This window comes from Chanodichthys erythropterus, chromosome 2 (assembly GCF_024489055.1).
Source record: "Chanodichthys erythropterus isolate Z2021 chromosome 2, ASM2448905v1, whole genome shotgun sequence".
In the NCBI taxonomy this organism is placed as follows: Eukaryota; Metazoa; Chordata; class Actinopteri; order Cypriniformes; family Xenocyprididae; genus Chanodichthys; species Chanodichthys erythropterus.
Genome location: NC_090222.1, coordinates 20,279,121 through 20,304,095, shown reverse-complemented (window position 1 = coordinate 20,304,095; position 24,975 = coordinate 20,279,121). Strand labels below are relative to the sequence as shown.

Genomic DNA, 24,975 nt, shown 5'->3' with positions numbered 1-24,975 from the left:
CAGGATGTTATATCATAAAGATTGCAATTAATTACTTTGGATGTTAAATACGTCTTTAGATCTTCTAAAAGAACCAGCACCTTTTTATTGGAAAAAAAGTGCCACAGAATCTGCTTACATAAAGCCACTTAAACTGAGACTGAATGCCGTTGGTCTTCAGTGCTTTTTTTTAACCAGTAAGCTGGAGTGTGTTGCGGTTATAAAAAATACATGAGATCAAACATTTAATAATTCATTCATTCTGCTAAGGTGCTGGACTGTAAAATGATGTAACAACAGCATCTAATAGAGAAATTAGGAAGCCAAAAGTAGCAAGACGGCATGATATAGTTAGGAAGAGCCTTTGGTTATGATTCTGTTGCACGATATTTGCCTGTGGATGCGGAAATGCCTTGTGGACGTGTTGCCCTCATTTCTGGAGGAGCTTTTGGTTCTGACTGTCGTTTGGACTCAGCATTGAATCTGACATGGCTCAGGGAAACACAATGCAGCTTTCATGTTTCCAATCACATCCTGGTTATGCAATCTGGCTCCGCGGGATGTGCCGGAGAACGAGTGCACATAAAATGTAAGCATGCTGACCGGACTGGCATAATGTTCTGGTTAGGGCAGCTCTTCCTGTCTGTGCTGGGCAGATTTTATGAGCTGATGGTAGCGGGATACTGTTGTTACCACTCCATTATGGAGAGATGATTGGAGAAACATCTGTTTTGTGAGGGAAACAGAGACTTCTTCCAAAGTGGCTTTAAAGTTTTAAGCTGTGTGGTTTGGTAAAAGTGCATAAAAGCACACAACCCCACGAGTAAAAGAAGTAAAAATATGATCAGCCAAATCACATCAAGAATCAGGCATATGGAGAGAAAACAAGGAAAAATAAAGTCTAGGAAAAAAAAAAGGTATTATAAACTGTCATTGTCAACAACCTAAAAAGAAATGAATATATGAAGCCAAAAGACAAGATGTTCTTTAAAACGGGGCCCTGGGGTTAACTGCCCTCCATTAAGTTTTCACCTGACGGGAATGTCAGTGGTAAATTACCCAAACCTGTCTTCCCACGCAATGAAGATGGTTTCAGTTTCCAAAAGCACTGACCTACTGAGCCTCAGAGCATGAAGTGTGGTGAAAAAGAGTAAGGTAGTCTCCCAGCTTTACCATGAGGACCAGAAACCTTCCCTCCACTTAGAGGTACGTATGTCCTTCATGACAGGGAAAAATAGACAACAACTGATGTCAATAGTAGTGTCTATAAGGTAAGTATTATTACTGCTATTGCTAGGGTTATGGTTTTAAATAAACTAAGTATTAAACCCTCAAAGAATAACTTGCACCGTGCAATTTGCATGTTTTTGTTTGCTTAGACTAACAGTTTTGAACTTGTGGACAATATATTAAAAATCTAGTTCCTTTTACTTTTCTTTCCTTGCCATTTTCCTTTCCACTAAGACCAGTTTGTAATAAAAAGAAAAGAAAACATTAACTGTTCAAGAACATTCATTGTTTTAATTGAAGCTTGAAATAAAATGCTTTGCTTTCTAAAATCACTCATTTGGGTGCTACTTTTGATGTTTTATGCTAAGATATTAAACCAGATATTAAACCTGTTCATTTATCTTCTTCTCAATCTGAAAAAAACAAAACAAAAAAACAAATCCCAGGAATAAATTCACTGCATCCAATCAATAAGTCAGCCCTTAAATCCTGCATGGGCCTTTATTTTTCCTCACAAAGTCATTTTAACTAAGATGTAGTCAACTCAATATCCATTAAACAAACCTGTCATGTGAAATTGAATAAATGATGCCTTTGAGAGTCACACCTCACCAAGTGAGCAATAGTTCTATACCCATGGGGCCGAGCGTCAGTGCTGTAGGGTATGTGTTTATTTCACAGACATCTCCGGGACAGACTCCAGTTAAACGCAATATCTTAAACTGTGTTTGTTTGTTGATTTTCTGCCGTGTACAGACCTAATAAATCATTGCGTATTTGCTTAATTGATTTCTGCATCTTTTAAATCTTTAAACGAGTCCCTCTTTCTGTCAGTTTATTTTCCCTCTTTGAAGCTGGCATTTCAAAAGAGGGAGCTGCAAAGCAATATCCAAATGATGATCCAGGACTGCGCCACGGTCCCGTATGAAATCAACAGTAACACGAGAGATTTTCGACTGCGTGCTTACATAATATTGATTTCCCATCATAGTTCATTGACTCATGAATGTTCCAACACATGTTGATGAGTTCGCCTCATCAAAATGATCCGTCTCCTCTGACAACCGGCAGGGCACCTACAGCTACACGCTCCCACTAGCTTTGCTCCAATGAGGTTCAACACAGGCCAGGAACAGCTGGTGTCGGACTCCTGGAGACTATGGAGTGTGCAAGCGTGTGGCGCAGGTGTTCCTCCAGTTGTGGGCTAAAAGCCTCGCAGGCCCAGGTGTTCATTCACAACATGCTGCATATTTGGGTCACAGTACTGGGACAGAAAGAAAGAGAGGAATACAGATCGGGATAATTCTTTGCCACCAGGTCTCAAGACCAAATGCAAGCCAAGCTTGAACATATTTAATGATCTAATTAAGTCTCAATGTACTTAAAGTGACAGTTCACCCAAAATTTTACATTCTGTCATCATTTATCCATCCATCTAATCTCCAAACCGCTTGTACTCTGTGAGGCTGTGGGTCTAATTAGTAACTCACCCTAATTTTATCCCAATTTTATTTTTGAGTGAGCTATACCTTTAACAATGTATGCAATGGGTCCTTTTTCCTTGGGTTGCATTCAGCTTGTGTTCTAGCGGTGACATCAGACAGTTGCCAAGATTCAGCAGACGCAGGCAAACCGTAGAAAGAAGAAAGAGAGGGAGAGAGAGAGAGACAGATGCTCGCCGCAAACAGAGTTCACATAATTACTGTGTGTCAGGGCTTTGGAGAGCTCTCATTTTCCACCGTACAAAGGAAGAGAATACAGGAAGAAAACATGCTGATCCCACAAACTGTATCGAAATGCTTGGCACACAAACCGGTCGGCGGATACAATTTTCATGTTAATGGCTCTAACTGTCAAATGACTTTAACAAAGTATCTGCGCTCCTTTCAAATCAACTTTATGCCAAGGAATAACGAAGATTGTTTCTAGACAGAGTGCAGGACTCATTGAGTCTCCAACATTTTTCTCAGCTGAACCCCTCTGAGTTGTTGTAAATGTTATAAATACCACCTAAAGCTCTAAATAAACTATATAAAGTTAACATTTCAATGAACATAATGAATGTCACAAGACCTTCACATTGTTATTGCAAATAATTTAAGCTAATTTAATCATTTTACTAAGATCAAAATAAATGCTCTATTAAAAATGTTAATTTTATACACGTTTATTAAGGTTTTATTTTTTATTTACTTTGGAATTTTATTTCACTTAATTCTTTAAAAAAAAAATATATATATATATATATATATCATTTTATATTACGATCTTACAAACCACCAGTTGAGAAACCATGGTTTAAATAAAAGTTTTTAAAAAACAAACAAAAAAACAAGCTGCACTATTCTCAGGTGGACAATCACAGTGGCAAACATCTCACCTTATTTTTTCAAAGGCTATTACACAAAGATAAGCACTGTGCAATTCTTTCCAGTGACTGCACTTTCCACACAAAAGGGAACAGTTCGTCCTCATTGATCTCTTAATGCAAGAGTGTTCAGCTAGATTGAAAGACGAATCAAAACCTCTCATTGGCAGAATGGGATTTTTTTTTATCTCTTTATTACTGATATCAGTTTAATCAGCCGAAACTCTGATCATCAACTTTGATACATACATTTACGACTGAAATCCCACAGCGGAAGGTTTCAATTGAATGCACTTGAAGAGCAATTTCTTTTGCCGTGAAAGTTAGGGATTTCTGAAAGGGAGGGAGGAAAGAGGAGTGACAGCATTCTTCTCCAGGAATTAAAATAAATCCAAGTCAGCATGACCAATTTAACAATTAAGATCAAAAACTGAGGCTGAAACGGAAGCCCCGTGTGGCTGAGGCTTGGTGCAGTTTACCACGGGGCGAGAGGACGGGGTTTCTGACGACCTTGCCCTAATTCTTCGTTAAAAAACACCATGGCTCTGGGCCACTCTACATATCCTGTCAATAAACTATTATGGCACAATGGACAGGCGGCCTGCCATTCTGGCATGAAGTTCAATTAACTGTGAGGACAGGGTACAGACACAGAGATCAAAACAGAAACAAACAACAAGCAGAGAAACTGAGCAATAGAGATAGACAGAGAAAGAAGTAGTTTGAAAGTATATCTATCATTCAGGATACCTAAAACTGGATATTTGCATGTATTTATCATATAATATACTATATAATATACTGTATATTATGATTAATACTATTATGATTCATTATAATATACTATATTTTTTTTTAAAACTAACATAAAATGATGTATATGTACAGTATATATATATATATATATATATATTTTTTTTTTTTTTTCTTTCAAATTCACAGAACTGATATATTTTAAGTAAACTGAACTATTTCATTGTTTTGAGTTTGATGAACTCATTTTTTTTAGTTTAGACAAACTTAAAGCTGCTGTCCGTAAGTTTTGCCTCTTTGTCGCCATCTCTGTTTGCAACCTGCAATTGCAGTCATATGCGGAATTATCATCTTTACGGGCATTGTGCATCAGCACGGCTCCTCGGCGCAGATGACCGCTGTCAGTCATCGCACCGCATACTGTACTTCGGAATCACAGATTGTAGTCTTGAAGTATGACCAATGTAGGAATTTTCATCAGAAAATGTCATCTGAACAAGTAAGTAACAAATCTGCCACTTTTGTTCTGACCAAATGAGGGGAAAAGCATTAGCCTACAATAAAATCGCACTGCCAATGGTGATTAAATTTTAATGATTGTTTAGCTCATATCGCATCAAACCATGCAAATTATTATTGTTACACTTTGTTCTCAAATTGTTAATGTTAACAACATAAGCACTGTGTGACTATGTTTTAAGAGTGTATTAGTGTTACCTGTAGATTTCAATTTCTGCAGCCACTCCCCAGTCCAAAGTCTTTTGCTTTTGACTATGGGTGAATCTCAAGTTGTCACTGATGATTGTCATTTGAATCTTTCTGTATTATAATTTCCCATCAAAATGATAAGTTCAATTATTTCAGCTGCTGTGGGAAAAGGCTATAAATAATCCACTTCCAGCAGCATCCTATATGCATAGTCTAGCTGGGACTCCTTCCTTTCTGTTTACAGATGTGATGCAAAGACAAATTGCTGCATGCTCAAATTTCCAGCAGAAATCCACCAGTATAATTTTATTTTAAAACATTATTACAAGCTTACTGTTGTGAATCGGCTAAGGTAAGGAGATAGTTTTGAAAACTGGCTTTTTTTTTTTTTTTTTTTTTTTAAGGTGGGAGATTCAGTAGCGAGATTTGGCAATTGTTTTGTTATGCTAATTTAAGAAGGTTTTATGTGTTTTTTTTTGGAGAGTTACCATCATGGTGACAAGTGGTGTATGCGGTTTGAGAACATGTATGTTAAATGTTTTATATTGCTGTACTCATTCAGCAAGTGTTATAACATGCTATTGTTAACATGCAAGCAAATTAGCAAGTTAGCATTTTTTTAAATAGCTTGTTATAGCTAGCTAAGTTTCCCCTAATTAAACTGTTTATGTTGAGATTACGAGATAATTTTAAAGGGGTGGTTCAATGGGATTTCACTTTTTTAACTTTAGTTAGTGTGTAATGTTGCTGCTTGAGCATAAACAGTATCTGCAAAGTTACAGCGCTGAAAGTTCAATGCAAATGGAGATATTGTCTTTTAAAGTTAAGGCAGTTTAATGCCTACAAAAATGACCGGTTTGGACTACAACGAGCTTCTTCCCAGGTAGGTGACATCATAAACTCTGCAAAACACTGCCCCGGGAATGCGCAACAAAGTGGGCGAGGCCATGTGGCGCAGCATGTGGAAGAGAAAGAGTTGTGTACACCGGACGCGAGGGTTCTATTATCAAAAGATAATAGAACCCATTATAATCTGTGATGTTTTCTACACTGGATGCGACGCTGAAGACAGCTTCCAGAATCTACACGAGTTCAATGCTGGATTTGAACAAAGGCTTTTACTGAAAGAAGCAGTTCCCACTTTAAAAGCTGAAGCTGCTGTTTATTGGCTTCAAACTGCAAGTACGTTTTATTGTTTGTACATGTCTTTTAAGCTTATACTTCTGTTGCTATTTTTGGTTGCATCAAGGATGTAAACAAAGAGCAACTGGTTTTTGCTTCGCTAGCCAGTTAGCTAAATTCTAGTGCATAACTGTTACTTCTCCAAAAAACGTCGACAAACAGTTGTTCATGCTATTTACCTTTACAAAAATGCTACTACTCAGTCATGTATTTGGCTACAGTAAAGCTTTAATCTGGATAAAACTGTATATTGAAAGCTAACAAACAGCAGTGACAGCATATCTAAACACTTGGACACAAATACAAAATGAAATACCATTCATAAACGTCCTTTAAAAGCCGCGGTTGCAGCTTGACCCTCTTCATATGGGTTTAATTCAGGCTCAATTTGATACAGCAATATAGACGCCATTATTTACATTTCCACTGAAGCGCTAACTACGAATGGTTAGGGGCATGGCGTTTCCGGATGCTTCAGCGAATCACGATACACTGAGCCAGCTACCAACCTGCTAACCAATCTGAGCACATTGCGTATTTCGGAGGGAGTGGTATCTTAGAAGCAGGAAGTTAAATGAGCCGTTCGAATGACAGTGGAAACAGAGGTGTAGAATAAAGGTAAAATATATGAAAAATACAGCGTTTTCAAAAAAACGAAGCATTAAGACATGTTAAACTATGCCCCCAAAACACAATCAAGCCTAGGCATGTGACGCTATCAAATTTTCATGTTGCGATTAATTGATGAAGCTTTATCACGGTATACGGTATTATCACAATATAATCACGATATTAAAATAAGTTGCAAAATAATTTTTGTCAGTTTAACAGGTTTAAGAACTCTTTTTGTAATAAAACAAAAACAACTGGCTGAAATTTTCAAACAGATTAAAATGCATAAGAATTAGGCTATAAAGAACAACAGATAACACTTTACTCTATTTAATGCATTAACTAAGATTTGAGCAATAGCTACATTTGTTACAGAAAGTATTATTTTTTGTTAATGTTAGTTTAGAAACACAACTGATCATTGTTAGTTTTATCTCAGGTCCATTAAATAAGTTATTTTGATTTTAGTAATGTTATTAAACAGTAACTAAGAAATTAACATTAATTAATAATAATTAATACTTCATAAGTATTTTTATTGTCATTTTAGTGATAATGAATTAACATGTTAACTAATGAAGCTGTATGTTTTCAAAGTTTTACTGAACAATAACAAATAATCAGAACATTTCTAATCATTAGGGCATGTTGTAGTCCAGATTAAAATATAAAAATGTTTAGGTTTGAAAATAAATATCCTTTTAAGTCTTTTTAAGTATTCAGTATTTGGTGCTGTGATGAACAACACTGAGATTACAAAAACACGAATGGCTGTTTGAAGCATTTTAAAAACGTCACTAGCGCAGTTACTTTGTTTGCACGGTTTCCGTGGTAACCGCTGCACTCCGCTGTTCCATCAGCGCCCTCTGCTGTCAGAGAGTAAACACGCACTTTCATTCAGCTCGTCTCCGCCATGTGCTTCTCGTGCACGATGGGATTGTTTACATATGAGCGTGTGTCCTTTTGATGCAGAATACAGCGGTGTTGTGCATTTTATACGACTGATGGGTAAAGTATTCTTAATTGCCTTATAAAAAATTAATAATTGGTAATAAATTATTATTTACGGTATTCTGAAGTGCCCACGATTACAATAATGTGCATATTCATTATCACGATTTATCGCATTACCGAATATCGGCACAAGTCTAATTAAGCCTAGAAAAAAACACTAAACCACCCCTTTAAGTTAAATGTATGAATTAGTTTATTCAAATATTTCAATTTAGTAACAATTCAAATTTATACAAAATAAAATTTGTACAAAATAAAATATGCCAGTTCTGCTTACCTAAACATTGAATTTCCTAACTTAAACATTTTGATGTAACCAATTTTTGAGTTTTGCCAACTTATTCGGGTTTACACTTGTAGCATGAATACCACCCATCCTTAACAAAAATACTCTTCTGTCCTCCAGCAGCAGACTTGACAATAACTGACGGTTTTGACTTTACTAACGGTGATCTCACATGTCAAAAATCCTATAAACATATGCATGCAACAGCAGCACACACTCAAAATACACATAAATCCTCCTTTCTCACCAGCCCTGTCTGCCCCTCAGTAACACTGATTCAAACGGACACAGACAGCTCTCCAGGGCTTCATTTACAACCAAAAAAGATCATTCTGTAAAGCTTTGGCTTCCACGCAATAGTATATCCTGCAGCGCTCTCTGAACTTCTCAGATTGAGCACATAAACGCGCTCACTCGCAACAGCATGAATTTAAAGGCACAATTAAAATCACTTCATCTCAAACAACCGCCCATCACCCCACGCACAATGTGTGATCTTCAAAATAACTCCACGCAGGGTGAAATCTCCTATGCACATTGCTATAATAGTCCTCTCTCTAGAGCAGGGGATCATGGTCAGGTCCTTAGGCTAACCACAGCAGATGGGGAAAGGACTAATTGTACAAACCCAAAGAAACGGGTGGTCTGAGATGCCTCTGAGCATTTGAATTCCTTCTGCCGGTTGAATGTGTCACTGAAGGGCACAGGGGACAAGAAGATGCGAGAAAGCAAACTTCTCCAGAAAGCAGAATTATGAGGTGATTGCTGAAATATTTAAAGAGTTACATTTAGTTAAAAGGTGTCTGGCAGAGAAGAAGAGTCATTGTTCTCTTGTGGATTTACTGTCAGTGCATAAGTGATGTAGAAGTAATTAATGGACCACTACAGATAAACAAACCTCCTCAAACTGACAGCATGCCTAAGTGAGCATCTCTCAGATGACTAATGAGTGACATCTCTAATCACCTGCCCGGGGCGGCCATCACAACCGTCTACAACGTTCCTATTTCCCATTCTAAATATCACATGTAATAACAGCAACACTCCATTTCCTCTTGTTTATTGTTCCAATACTTTGTCATGGGCTTATTACAGGAACAATCCCGCTGGAGTAACCTGGGGTTAAGTGCTTTGCAATGGTGATGGTTCATGGCTCAATTCTTGTGAGAAACAAATTAATTACCTGCCAGTTACTATATTATCAATTTTACTATATATTTTACATACACAAGTACCATTCAAAAATACATTCATTCATAGAGTGTTTTTTTTTTTCTTTCTTTTTTTCAGACTTTCCACCTGACCATAGAGCTTGAGCTAGGCTAGTGTGTGACAGAAGAGGCAATCCTCAGAACAAATCAAGTGCATGTAGGAGACAAAAGGGCAAGCTGCCCCTAATTACAACTAAAGTACACTCAACATTTCTGAGCTTGGAGGGAGAAGGACGGTTGGAATATAATGGATCTTGAGCCAAAGGGAAGCCACAAAACTCCACTGCCTCAGAGCTGTGAATATCACTGTGAAGCATGCAAGGTCACCGATCTATGCCCTTGCACTTTGCTGGCCCCTTTTACATTTGATTTATTGACATGCATGAGGTGACTGAGGGTGAAAATGTCCAATGGAAGCCGGATGGAAACTCCATGTACTGATGGTTGAGGTTCATTAATAATGCACAGTCATTAGTTACCAGCGTTCACACTGACTTGAAGTGGCAAAGTGGCCGAACAAGAGTTGCAGATTTCTGGCAGCATGAGAGAAACAATGAAGTGACTGGTGTAAAGGCTGACAGTAACCCGACATAGTTTGCTTGCAATAACGTATTTGATATTTTGGATACTATGGCACTTTGGATACTATGGCACAATGTCAGATGGATCAATCCATCTAAAGTCATCCAAAGGAGCTTGCTTGATCAGTTTTATTTTTTTTAAGTGATTAAAAAAGATAAACTTGAACCCTTCCCATTATAAATATACCCTAAAGTGGAAGTTAAGAGGAACTTTGGACTTCACAGTAAGTTCTAAAGAACAAAAATGTGCAAAATGTTAATATGTATCTTGTAGTGGTCCATGACACAAAGATGGCCACTGTGGTTAAACCAAGTAAAATGATAACAAAAAAAAAATTTGCAATAACTTGCTTGAAAAAAGTTATCTAATTATGTACATGCATTACAAAGTGTATCCGCAGGGCACTCAAAACACATCAGATGACTTCCGACTGCCACTTGTTGTCCTTTTTGAACATGCACCCAATTGTTCACCCTTGCTTCCTCTTTTAGACCCACCACTGCTCCAGACGAGCTCCTCAAGCAGACAATACAGTGTTCAAAGACAGATAAAGTTAGTCTTTGTAAGGATTTTTTAAACTTTCATGAGTGTATGGATTCTTTAAAGACTGGAAAAGAGAAAAATACATACAGCACGCAAACCATTATCAGTGTTTACCAAGCCAATGAAGGCACCACAGGGATGGTCTTTATGAAGATTAGAAAGCTGCCCCGCGGTCCCCACTGTGTGCGCTGCATAGTAATGCTAATGCTAATTGTGCGGGACAAACTGTTAAGCCTCTTTGCTCTATGACTGACTTCTTGATGAAATGGCAAGTGACATTGGGGTGAATCAACCATACTGGTGTCCCTCATCCAGTACTGCAGTTATACAAATGTGACAGTCCTATATTATAACAGATATGCTGAAGGAATATAACGTTCCTGTAGCCAAAGTCATGGGTTCGATCCCAAGTAGGGCTGGGCGATATGGCCAAAAAATATTATTACAATATTTTTTTTTCCATATCATATGTTATCGATATTTATCATGATATTCATTTAGGCTACCATTAATGGGCACATTTGTTAGACCTTGAGAATGAATGTAAACATGTAAACTAGTTTGTTCATATTTAAACTCCACAGAGTACCTATTAATTTAGGGCCCCATGAATATTAAAATGCAATCAAATGAAAATATAACATTTAATTTACAACAAAATCTTGCATTTTTATTTTTTCAAGTAAGATGCTGCACAATTTAACTGTATAAATGTAAAACATGGATGAAAAAAAATATCTTTGCTGTATATATTCCACAGAAATAATAATATTATTATTATTACTTTTGAGAAGTAGTATAGTGATATATTGCTGTCATAATTTCTTGAAGTTAAACCGAACTTCAGTTTTAATTTCAGTTTCAGTGTATTTGACGGTATTACATATAAGAAAACTGGACAGACAGATAAAAAGTTTAATGCAAACATACAAAAAAAAATCAAAAGAATCAAGATTCAGGAAAAATAGAATCACAGTATATCGATACAGGACAGCCTTCATTTTTACGTGCATGCTAATATCTTGAGAACAAATCTCAAATGAAAAAAAAAATGTCTGGCATAAATTGGGTCTGCATCTATCCAACTGTGCAGTTGTTACCTGGAGAAGCAACATTGTGAGTCAGATATCAAAGGCTACAGGGACTATGAGGGAGTATGTCTTCACTCTGTTAACAGATGGGACTTTCTCATCCAAACTTTGCACTTAAACGGGACAAAACAAACAGCCCCGTTCCAAAAGCACTCAAACGGACTGTGTTAGCATGAGGCTTCACAATGGATTCAAAAATAATTGTCTCCCAGAAGACCCTGCATTGGCTTGACTTCACCATACAAGCGTTTGGAGAGAGAAAGTCCTTCAAACTGCCTCCGAAAATGAGATACAAAGCTCTTCTACTGCCAACAGGACTGTGTTCCCATTGTGCTGAATTCTCACAGAAGATTGGAGAGGACACTCCACTGTGTTGTAGTGTTTTAAAGAGAGGGCTGTGTTGGAATGACAGAGAGGCTAAAACACAACATGTTCTGATGTTTGTAGACCAGACTAGGAGAGAAAATGCAGACCAGACAGTATTTTTGTCTGTGAAATGACAAAAAGGGACAGCTTGCCAAAACAAACATACAGCGCAACCAGTGTAGTACCAACCACGAACAAATGACTCTTATGAAATGTTTTTAGTGAATCAAAAACATGCAAATAGCTCAAAAAGATAAAATATCACTTTAATTCATTCTGAAACACTGCAAAATGGGCCGTATAACTAAAATATACCTAAATAAATCCTGTAAGAATTACAGGACATGACTTCCTTTGGAACCTTTGTTTTTAAGTGTGTAGTTTTTTTGTTTGTTTTTTTCTTCAGCAAAAATAACTATATTGTCATGCATATATATATGTAATCTTATAAATAAGACTATGGTCACACTGCCCACCCATAGTCTAGACATGTGCTAGGCAGACGATACACAGATTCTTAAGTGTAGGAAAAACCTCTTGTTTAATTTTAAAAAGCCACATCTGTTCTGTTCACTGTTGATGATAGAGATTTCTTCCAAGTTCTCATCCCAACTTAAATTATCCTGTAATTCTCCAATCAGGAGATGCAAGATCATTACAACAGACAGGACATTCCTTAAAGGACTACCATGGGATACTTTACAGAAATGTACATAATACATCTTATTTCTCTTTTCAAGGGAACACATTTTTTTCAGAGGAGCACTTACAGTAAACATGTCAAGAGGTATATTCATCTGATCTCTGAATTCACTTTGTCAAACAATCACTGAGATGACCTCAATCAGATTCACAAACAGCCCCAATGGCATATTCGGGTGATGGACTGGGACCTTTGCTTGCAAAAACAAACATTTATATCCCCCAACGTCAACTACCCATCTGCCCCAGCGAAGGTATTTGAGACCACATGTGCTGTGTGGTGACTTCCAGGTGAATAAATATCACTAATTACCCCAAACAAACAGTTGAATAAAGGTTTGCTTTTAGAGCTCTGATTAGCGAAATCAGACCTGCATGACCTCAACCACTTAAGCTAAACTCTCAGTCATAATTAGAAGACTTTCTCCATAACATTTATGTTCACTTGAACCCAGTTACTTGATGATCCCAAATGATCTCATTTGAGTTTAGCCAACATGTCGTTATGTATCAGTTTCACAATAATTCAAGCCGAGTTATCCGGCAAAGTGCATTACAAACCAATCACAAATTGCTCCTCTGCTCCAGTTTCTCAATTTCTTTCATGATTTCAGTACAATTTTTTCAAGAAAACATCTTAATGGGATCTGAACATACATCTGATGCTTGTGCTTCTCATTTAAACCTTGCCACATATTCTATTATTTGTTTACCTGAATACTAAATTGCAGTGGACAAACTGCTGTAGTCAAACTTAACCCCAAAATATACGCTCTGATTGAATTTATATCGTTTATGTGGCTTCAACATGTTGCTAGCAACACCATGTCATGGGTTTGATTCTCAATGCATGAACTGATAAAAAGTGCACCTTGAGTGCATTGTAAATTGCTTTAGATAAAAGCATCTTCCAAATGCATAAATGTATTTGAATATCAACAGCAGACATAACATTACAATAATATGCTGCATCTAATTAACTCATAAAAACTCATTGTTACTGGCACTGCATGCGCATTTCTCTGAATGTTGTACCCTATTATGTTTTGAATGTGTTTTTTTTTCTCACACATTAATGAAGCATACGTTTACAATTATCAGTACATGTCCCAAATGTCATAAAACTATAACATATCGATAACGTGCGGCATTGTGCGCTATGATTTTCGTTAAGATCTGTGAAGCGCAGTGAAAAAGGAAATAACCCCCTTAACGACAGAAAATATCCATGGTTCAGGACGATGCCCTCTACTTCATGCTTGTGCTCAGTTTACAGATCTATGCAAACTTAAAGGAACAGTTCACCTAAAATGCAAATTCTGTCATTAGGCTACTAATACAAAAGGATACGTTAGGTAGAAAGACAATCTCACTCAGTCACTATTCACTTTCAGTGTAAGAAATAGATGCAATGAAAGTGAATGGTGACTGAAGTCTCGAGTCATTTTGTGTGAAGAGAACGTCAGGTTTTGAACACCATTGTTGTGAGTGAATGATGACAGGATTTGCATATTTGGGTGCGGTATCCCTTTAAATAATACAAATTAATGCATAAAGTGTTTATTAAAAAAGGCTACATAAACATACCTCTCATGTTGTGGATTTTAACCATGACCTCGGCTGTTGACATCAAACGATGCGCTAAGTACACGCGCCCCGAGTCTCTTTCCATCTGGACCGCTGAGTGCCCGTCCGAAACCACCTCGAACCACTTCTTCTCGAACTTCTGGTCCGGTACCGTAAAGATCAAATCTCCGACTTTCACATCTTCAGAAACTGTAACGATGTAGGACACTGCTTCAGAAACGGCTCTTGGCTTCCTAACCCGACTTTTAACATCGGTAAGAATCTCTATCCTGTCAAATGTTACGTTAAATTGTCGTGTACTGTCGTTTTTATCAAGTATCTCGATTTTAACCGCCACTTCTTCTGCTGTTTTATTGCAGCGCGGCAAGCGCGCGATCAAACTATAGCTCGATTTGGATTTCCCGTCAAAAGTTTTGGTGGTTTTCAAAACGAATCCTGTGTTGTCCAGATATTCAAGTGAAAAATCCGACGAGTCCTCCCCTGTCAAAACTGTTTTAAGTCCAGCCAAGTTTAATTCTTTGCATTTGTCTTCCAGAGGAAAAAGAAACCCAGCGACAACAGTTCCAGGCGGTGCGTTTTCCTCAGTTTGTCCATAAAAGACAGTCGAATGCACAAAAGAAACGGCAATCAAAATAATTAAAAAACTTGCCATAGGAAATCTGAAAAAAGTGGGATTCCGTAAAAGCGCCCTCATTATTCCATCAATTCTGTCACTCTGTCCTTAAAATCTGAGTTTTATCCCTTATACATCAATAAAATGCTACAAATGTAGCCCAAGCCACCATTGAATAATATAAATTAGCTTTTTGCACACTATCTGCACTTTAAGTTTTCAATACGAGATGTCAATGTTTTGTGTGCGGCTCCTCGACCGGCATCATTCAACCATGCTCTCACTCATTCCCGCATCCACCGATACACAGCATCTCCATGTGGTACCCAAAGCCCCGCCTTCAAAATGTGAGCCAATCACAGTGACGGAGGGGTCGGGCTGGAAGTATAGACCCTCCCACTAAATTTTAATAGGTATGCAGCTTTCAACTGTCAAGTAACGATGCAGTTTAAATTGTTGAATAGACAATGGGTCTTCCTTTAAAATCATTTCAAACGGTTTTTACAGCGACATTACCTCTCAAAAGTTTGGGGTCTGTACAATTTTTTAAAAAAGAAATTAATACTTTTATTCAGCAACACTTTTAATAGATGAAAAGTGACAGTAAAGACCTTTGTTATAGACCTTTGATATAGTCGTTTCAAATAGGACTATTAGCCTGAATATGGTTCTTTTGAACTTTCTATTCATCAAAGAATCCTAAAAAAAAAAAGTCACGATTTCCACAAAAATACAACCGATTTTAACATTGATAATAAGAAATGTTTCTTGAGCACCAAATCAGCAGAAGGATCATGTGACTCTGAAGACTGGAGTAATGATGCTGAAAAATCAGCTTTATTTCACAGCAATGAATTACATCAATAAATATATTCAAATAGAAAATTTATTTTCAATTGAAATAATATTTCACAATATTACAGTTTTACTATATTTTTGGTCAAATTAAAGCAGTCTGTTTAGCATAAGAGACATCCTTCAAAAACATCTTACCAAAAAATCTTACTAACCCAACTAGGTATTTATATAAGATGTTACAGATAAAACGTACTGCCCTACAGGTGGGCAAAACATTGTAACCACACATTTTAATTGAATCATGATGAAATCACAGCAGTTGCATAAACACAGCCACTTAAAGGGTTAGTTCACCCAAAAATAAAAAAAATGACTGAGCCGGCATTCGGATGTAGAACCTGGAAGCGCTGAACATAAACAGCATATGAGAATGACACAGAAGAGAAGATATTGTTGAAAAAAAGTTATTTTTGTTACATTTTTGTGCACAAAAAGTATTCTCGTCGCTTCATAAAATTAATGTTGAACCACTGCAGTCACGTCGACTATTTTAACAATGTCTTTAGTTACTTTCTGGACCTTCAAAAGTGGTGGTCAAATTGCTGTCTGAAGAGCCAGAGAGCTGTTGGATTTCATCAAAAAATACCTTAATTTGTGTTCTGAAGATGAACAAAGGTCTTACGGGTGTGGAACGACACGAGGGTGAGTAATTAATGACAGAAATTTCATCTTTGGTTGAACTAACCCTTTAAGAACTAGTCTGACCAACTAGCAGTTAGCCAAGGCTTATTTTTTACTATCGGTTACTTTTCAGATTCAAATTAGACTGGCTTACAAAAAATTTAAAAATGCTATGACTAGCCTTAAAGGGTTAGTACACCCAAAAATGGAAATTCTGTCATTTAAAACTAAACGTTTTAAATATAACTTTAGTAGCTTTTTGGGTATTTGAAAGTTTAAATTAACTTGCATCAATGCAGGCCTTACTGAGTCATAGGATTTTATCAAATATATCTTAATTTGTGTTCCAAAGATGAACAAAGGTCTTACAGGTGTGGAAACGACATGAGGGAGAGTAAAAAAAAAAAAAAGACAGAATTTTTATTTTTGTGTGAACTAACCCTTTCAGAAAAAAATGTGATGACTTGCTTGTTAAACTAATCTAAGCAGTTTATGCACCTGGTCACTGCATGTCTCTCAGACTATCTGTTCTGATAGACGGGTTTAGCTCAACTATGCTCAGATTCAAAGACAATGGAGTGTGAAATTTGATATCAAATCAATCAAAATGTAATCAAAAAACTTGAAGCCATTTTTCTCAGTTTCACCGTTGGCATATTTACTGCGTTATGCCTTTGTTGGGTGGCATATTTCCTATGGCTGCTAAAACACTATTAGACAGAGGGTCAAGGTTTGGCTGGTTAGCTTCAGCCGCCTTGCTGGTAGATTCCATAACAACACCTCTCACTCAATGTCATCTGGCTGATGGATTCTGTTTGAGGCACAATGGACATGCACAGACAGGTAAGATCAAAACAAATCAGCCTGTGACATCAAACATCCTGGGACTGTTGGTGCTACAATGCCGAGCTAGAGAATATTTTATTCCGTATTAATCCGTATGTTAATAAATGAAGCTGCTTTGTATTGCAAACAAAACCTTTTTTTTTTGCCATGAGGTCAATTCACAAATGCACAGTCCTGATCATAATTATTTTCTTATTAAACCACATTTCATTTTTCCCTTTCATTCCTTTTCAGTTTGGTAATTAGCCCTAGTCTATAAGTGTTGGATATTCAGTGATGTTCCATCATAGAAACGAATAATGGGCACATACTGCACGTATTGTCTATATTGTCAAGGCAAGGAGATGAATAGGTTGGGCCCCATTCCAGTCTCTTTCTTTTGATGTGTAACAATGTTTTTCAAATCAAACCGCTTTTCAAATGGAAATGAAATTAACAGATATGAGTGCTATTATGGATTCTGTAGTGGGGGATTCATTACGGAGTATTTTTTTCCCCTCAGCTCTATGTGGTTCTACAACCATACTTTGGGCATCTGTAAAGGAGCACAAAGAAAATGATTCTCAGTTTTTCAGGGTTTTAAAATCATTCTCAGTTCATTGTCACTCTGCAGAAATAATAAAAAAAAAAAAACGTCATGGCTTTTCATTACTGAAAGGAATGCATTCAAAATTCTGTCATTATTTACTTATTATCTGTTGTTCCAAACTCGTATTATTCTGTGGAATACAAAAAGACAAGCTTTGGAGAATGTTTGTTCATCTAGGCTATGTAAAAGACTCTTATTGGCCGGTTCTTTTAGTGAATAGAAATCAGTGCAACCAGTGTAATCTGACTGATGAAGAAACCACTCTTTAAAAATGAATATTTCACCCCAAAATTAAAATTATCTCATAATTAATTCAGCCTCAAACCATATATATGACTTTCTTCTTTCAGCTGAAAACAATCTGAGTTATATTAAATAATATCCTGACTCTTCCCAGCTTTGTAATGACATTGAATAGTGCCAGAGTTTTTGAAGGTTCAAAAAGCGCATCCATCCATCATAAAAGCAATCCATACGACTCCAATGGGTTGACAAATGCCTTCTGAAGTGAAGCGATAGGTTTTTGTAAGAAAAATATATACCATATTTAAAACTTTATAAACTATCCACAAGTTTCCTATGCCCCATGAGGCCTTGCGTCAAACGTGGGAGCGTCTTCCGGTTCGAAGTAAACAAGCTGGACGTGACACTCATTCATTCAACAGTTGACAGTCATTCAAGATTTAACGATCCAAACTTGTGAACGTTTGTTTTTTACTTAAATATTTAAGATTCCGCCATCAATATTTGAACAATGTTTTACAATAAAAAAATGTTACAGTAATAGTAATGTATTAATTTATGTCAGGAGTGCACATCGATCATGCTAAATCTAACTGATATTTATACTGACATAAAAAGAAAACACAGACCTATTCAGTTGCGCCTGCTTCCATTTATTTGTGATCACAAGAAGGCAAAAAACAACTCCACTAAGGCTTTTAAATCCAAAGGCTTACACATTTAGAAATATATTGATAACGTACCCTATGTTTACGTCACTTTTCTGAGCATTTTAATTTATTTTCCTCTAAATTATGCGATGATTGCTATCTGAGGATGTTTGCGTGATCTCTCCGTCTATCTATCCTGATCCTTTCAGCCAGAGCAACAGAGGGAGCTCATGAGAAGACAACAGGAGTTATGAGTGAGTTAACCGTGAATCTGTGAGAGATATGCATTTGTCAGCAATCAACAGGCACAGGGAAGAGACAGATACAACATTAAACCAAATAAATACACGATAATAATCACATAAGAATTGTCTTCATTCCTCAAGCAGTCTATTATATTTTCCATAAACGTGTGTATTTATTATCGCAGTGGTTAACATAAGTAGCCTTTAGCATCGCATAGATGTCTGTGTAAACGCAACTGGCTCTGGCACGCACAACACGTCAGGAGTAAAATATCACATTTGGTGCTAGCATCAGTGACGGGAAGTACAGACAGCGGGTTGCTCAAGTATTGCAGGGTCAGGATGCTCTAGTCATGCAGCAGTACTTTTGTGGAGGGTCAGTAAAGTAAAGAGCAATTAAGGGCACAAAAACTGTAACTAATAATGAAGTAAACGGGGATGTTGTCCCTGAGCGCCGTAACGACATCTCTCATAAAGATTTCCAACTTTTTCAAAGTAAACAATGATCCAAAAAACACTTAGCCTCTTCACTAATTAGCACACAAAATACCATTGGTATGCTACTTCCGCCACCTCACCGGAAGTTGTACCCACGTTCTCTTTTACAGTAGCGCCCCGCGGAAACAGGTGGATAATCACTAGGCGTTTCTCAATGTCAAGGAAGGATCCTCGGAAGCCAGAATTTCGAGGATGCTACGTCATCGACATCTGTTGAAGGACTGTTCCAATGTCGAGGATCCTCAGAATTTCAAACAAGGACTGAGTCCTTCGTTCGAAAAAATATTGCATATACAGGAACGGATGCATATGTGTAGCCTTCGCGCTCTCAAATCACCCACAATCCTATGCGCACAGCTGATCTTGCTCAAAAAAATTTTAAAAAATGCTTTCAAATGTAAGTACATTTACATTACCAAACATTTGTAAATATGTCAGATAAATAAAGTTTAACGTTTAAATGCCAGTACAAATTACTACCGTATTGATTTTTATAAATTATACAAATACAAATTAGTTATTAATGGCTAACTGAACCGGACCGTCATTTAACAATTGTTAGCTTGGTTGCCGTCACCGGCATTTTTCAGCACTGAAACCGGACCTTTTCACTGACGTAATGACGTGCACTTGCTTGTCTGTTCCATTTACGAGTTCTCCGAATGCTAAAGAGGAGCCTCGCCTAGCCTCTGAAGGAAGTGACTTGGAAGGACTAGTCCTGCCAAGGAAGTATCCTTGACATTGAGAAATGCCTACTGGCTTCCAGCACCGGCATTCGAGCGTTCACGAGAAAGTTCCGGTGGAAGGGTGACCTCTGACCCAACGTAAAGTTCCTCTTATATCAAAATCCTCAGACATTTTTCTTCAATACTTCTCATTTTAGACTTCTAATTTGTGACTGCTGTTTTGGTTTGCTCTACCCTCTGCGCTACTGAGTTTGTCAATACTCACCTGATCTTGCGCTATGCCTACGTCATTCATTCATCAGGTCAGAGGTCACCCTTCTGCCAGAACTCGACTCTCTTGTGAACACGCGTACGGCCGTTGCCAGAGTTCTTCAAATGAATCATTAACAATACTCATTGGTTAAATAAATACTGAACTCCATAATTTGGGCCCTGTTGTTAATTTTTTAACAATGTACCACTTTAATAAAGTGCAAAAATGGTAAGCAAAATGGACAATATAACTGAAACAAATCCAAATGAATCAAACCGAAACAATATCTGAACTGAATCTGTGAAGAGCCTGTGAACCTTAATAGAGTCGAATCGGGAAATATGTATTGATTCCCAGCCCTACTCCTCTTCCAAACAATAACAGTGCTTTCATTTGGGTTTGAAATGATATGAAAAAGTGTAAACAATGACCAAACGTTGACCGCTGGGCAAAACATTTATTTAACATCTCTTGAGAGACTGGCCTTGTATGATAGTACAGTTCTGTGCAAGTGTCCATATTGTGTTCAGATGTGTGCTGAACCTTTGTCAACTGTGATGAATGAGCGCAGCGCCAAAGATGAGGCAAGGTGGAAAAACAAAAGATCCACACATGGGAATATTTATCCTCATTCCCATCAGCTCAACATGTGCTTCACCTTGTCATACCTCAACCAGAATCATTCCCACAATACCGAATATATACAAGATATGACATGACATAACCTCTCAGAAATATGTTAATATCACCTTGATTTCTCTCTTTGAAATTTCTTTGCACAATTTCAGGAGTAAGAACCATCTGAACGCTGCTGTGCGCTCGGAACGTTAGCTGAAAGATGTGTGCATGCTTTAAATGGATTAAAGCAATCACCTGCACATTTCTCTAAAGTCAAATAGACTTGTTTAAGCATGAAAGCCCCCGCAGCAGCCCGCCTCCTCCTCCTCACCTCTCTTTGAGAAGCATAACACAAATTACAGCAATTTACCCCAAGAGGCAGTGTGTGCGTGTGACAGCAGAATGGGTTTCGAGTTGACGGTGTCGAATGTCATGTCACAGCCACTCACGCCAGTCTTTCATCATATTTTGGCATGCCTCTCTGTGGAAAAAGTGACAGGAATGGAGAGGGAAAGACGGCAATCTCGCAAACCTTGAGTTTCTCCGTCAAAGGTCACCAGAACTGACAGGAATTCTCTCTCTTGCCATCACTGGCTCATTTCTTCCTCATTTCCATCTGTACTCTCTCTTTTTTCTCTTTCCATCCTTCGTGCACTCTCTCTTTAATCTGAGAACTTGACAGTCAAATGAATGCCAGGTGGATTTCTTTTGCCTCCGCCCCTGTTGTATCACAGACAGAGAAAGAATTATTCAACAGCTAGAGTAGCCCTGCTCGTCCATCTCCTCTCTGTGTGCACAGAATCGGTCTCTGTTCTCCTGTCTGGTGTATCAGATTGCTGACTGGTTCCTCATATGCTCACTGACAGAAAGGCAGGCGTGTGGGACGGTCCCCGTGCCCGTCCCCGCAACTCTAGTGATAACATCTTAAATCAGAGTCTGCAGAGCTGCTTCTCTCTGTCACATCGTCCTCCTACCAGCGCTTCTCTGTCATTTCCAAATCCATCTCCTGTCTTCTTTTCTTCCTCTGGCTTCATCCCATCATTATTGCATCTGTATTGTTCTCTCTTGTGCAAACGTGTGCTCATTACAACTTTCTACAGTTTTAGCCTAGTTGGCTCATATTGAGAAGCGTTCTTGAGCATTGTGTTCAAATTACACACAATATCCATATTAAAGGGTTAGTTTACCCAAAAATGAAATTTCTGTCATTAATTACTCACCCTCATGTCGTTCCACACCCGTAAGACCTTCGTTCATCTTCGGGAAACAAATTAAAATGTTCTGATGAAATCCGAGAGGTTTTCTTTTTTAAATTACCGTCATTCAAGGTCCAGAAAAGTAGTACAAACATGGTTAAAATAGTCCACGTGACTACAGTGGTTCAACCTCAGTATTGCGTGTGATGCTGATGCGGAAGCCGGCCAATACTGAGCTGGCATTCAGATGTAGAACCTGGAAGCGCTGCAACGGAAATAGCGTATGAGAATGACAGGGGTGAGACGAATTTGTTGAATAAAGTCGTTATTTTTGTTCTGTTTTTGCGCACAAAAAGTATTCTCATTGCTTCATAACATTAGGGTTGAACCGCTGTAGGCACGTTGACTATTTTAACAATGTCTTTATTACTTTTCTGGACCTTGAATAATGGTAATTTCATAGCTTTCAATGGAGGATAAAAAAAACCTCTCGGATTTCATCAAAATATCTTAATTTGTGTTCCAAAGATGAACGAATGCCTTATGGGTTTGGAATGACATGAGGGTGATTTATGACAGTAATTAATGACAGAAATTTCATTTTTGGGTGAACTAACCCTTTAGGAATGCACTAATATTAAAATTAAGGCCAGTAGGATAATCCAATGATTAGCATATATTTTATTTTAATAGCATAATACAATTTGGTCTAAATAAATTAAAATGAAACACTAAAAAGAATATTTTTAAAAGCTACAAGTGAATTTATGCATTACAACATTATAAAGTACAGTAAGAAAAAAGGATATTCATTTAAGATTTGTAATAAAGATTACATTTGACAGCGTTAATAAATTATTAGCACTAATAAATGGAGAAAAAAAAAAAGAATATTGGCTGAAAACACATATATTGTGCTTCCCTTCCAAAAAAAAATACCCTAATGTTTTCCCAGAGGAAAACTGGCAATCATTGATTCCCAGCTTAATATGCAGAGACATCAATAAGTAAGCACTCTGTAGGTCAATTCCCCAAAATATGTAAATGCAATGGCTTTGCAGAACTTTTAAATCATGGCTCTGTTTGGAGGCCTAGACTATTCATTGGGGGTGAAATTGCAATACAGTATATGCTATATATAAGCTATATGTTGCCTGCAAAAGAATTATATCAGGACACACTAATTTTGAATGGCTATTAGAGGAGAAAGATTTGGTTGGCCTCAATTTGTGTAGTTACAGCATGTATCAGCATGAGCTAACCAGCCAAATCTTGACCCCTTGGTTTGAGTATCTGAACTAGCCCAACTCAGCAACATTGGCTCCAAAAATGGTACAAGTTTGGGTCAAGACGATCAATGAAAGATGGGGAAAAGTTCAGAAACCTATTTGAAAATCATTATTTTGCTATCCAGAAATTATACAAAAGACCATATTTGCTCTACATTAACTGATTCTGTGATCTAATTTCTGATGTTCTTTCCTATGGCCCATTCAAGTCTTTCAGAGAGAAAATCTTACCTCAGAGATATGCTCTTTGACGTCTGGGACTCATATGTTTGTGTGAAAGATGATGCGTAGTTGAACATAAAGAGAGAAGCACGATAAAGAAAGAGCGACAGAAACAGAGGGAGAGAGAATGACACCGTTCTTCTCCTGTGACCTATGCAATTGCTAGAGTAGAGACAGCTCATCAATCTCCCATGGTTGAACATCACTCTCTGTCTCCCCCCCCAGCCCCCAATGGAGGGACAGCCTGTCTTGTCCTAATGCATGTGTCCTTACCTCTCAGCTTCTCTCAACAGATTTACACTCCAGCCCTCTGCCTGTGACAGCAGCTTTCCTTTCACTCCAATCACCATCACTTTGGACCAAACCAGGGGCGTTACTAGAATTCAACCTTAGAGGAGCAGAGTGCCTTATCTCTATACCCTCATCTGAGCTGTTGAGGTTGAGTGGAATATTTCTTGGTTTAATAGAGGTTATGCATTTAAATCTTGCTTGACTGGACTTTTTTTAAAAAAAATATATATATAAACCAATCACAAGTGCATCTATTTGTCAATAGTAAGCCCAAAAGGTATTCTTATTCTTATTCCTGAACAAAATATGTACTGTTTTACAAACTGACTTTGAATTAAGAGTGAAATAACTTCAGATATCTTACCAAACATGAAGAGAAGCAGTTTAAGCTGGTTCAATGTGGTCTTCAAGCCTGGCCAAGCTGGTGTTTATCTGCAAAGTGTACAAAGCACTCTTAAACCAGTCAACAAACCAATTTGATCAGGCTGAGAGACCAGCAAAAACAGCCTAGGCTGGGTTAAGCTATTGTTTTAAGCAGGGTAAGTTCTATTGATGGCCAGCAGATGTCGCTGTGCCGAGTCATGCGCAGGCTAATCGTGCCACCTGTACCCAGCATGTACCTCCATCTCTCTGGCTGCCAGCCACGTAAATCACTCAATCAGGCCTCCGGCAGCTCTGCCATCAGCGCCCTGCCTCACGTCTTATGGATAATCAGTGTTGTTTTTCTCTCTGTGCCACACGCACGCTGTTCTCAGTACAGCGCTTTACCCTCCCTGAACCGCCAAACCATTTCTCCACAGTGTCTCCTCCACTTAGAGAGCCAGCAATCTCCCCCCAAGTTCCTCTGATTGCAATCAATGAAAGCCCCTTCTAATTCTGTCCGCTCCATTTAGAAGCCCCCTTGAAACCAGTTAATGCTTAACCATTTGTGACAGAGTGTATCATCTGAGACAAATGATCATCTGTTGTACCTGTGGCGAATCCCAGGCAATTCCCCTCATCATGATTTTTACAGACTCTCAGCTAAAAGCGTCACTTAAAAA

The 24,975-nt window shown here is 37.8% G+C and overlaps 1 protein-coding gene across 1 annotated transcript in view; it reads right to left on the bottom strand.

Annotated features, from left to right (window-relative positions):
• The window catches only part of si:dkey-22o22.2 (neural-cadherin), a 144,483-nt gene extending 129,575 nt beyond the window's left edge, over positions 1-14,908 (bottom strand). Inside the window, exon 1 of the mRNA XM_067393595.1 lies at positions 14,215-14,908. Within this exon, the coding sequence (XP_067249696.1) occupies positions 14,215-14,908 (694 nt within the window). The remainder of the gene's footprint in view (positions 1-14,214) is intronic.
• Positions 14,909-24,975: the final 10,067 nt, after the last annotated feature.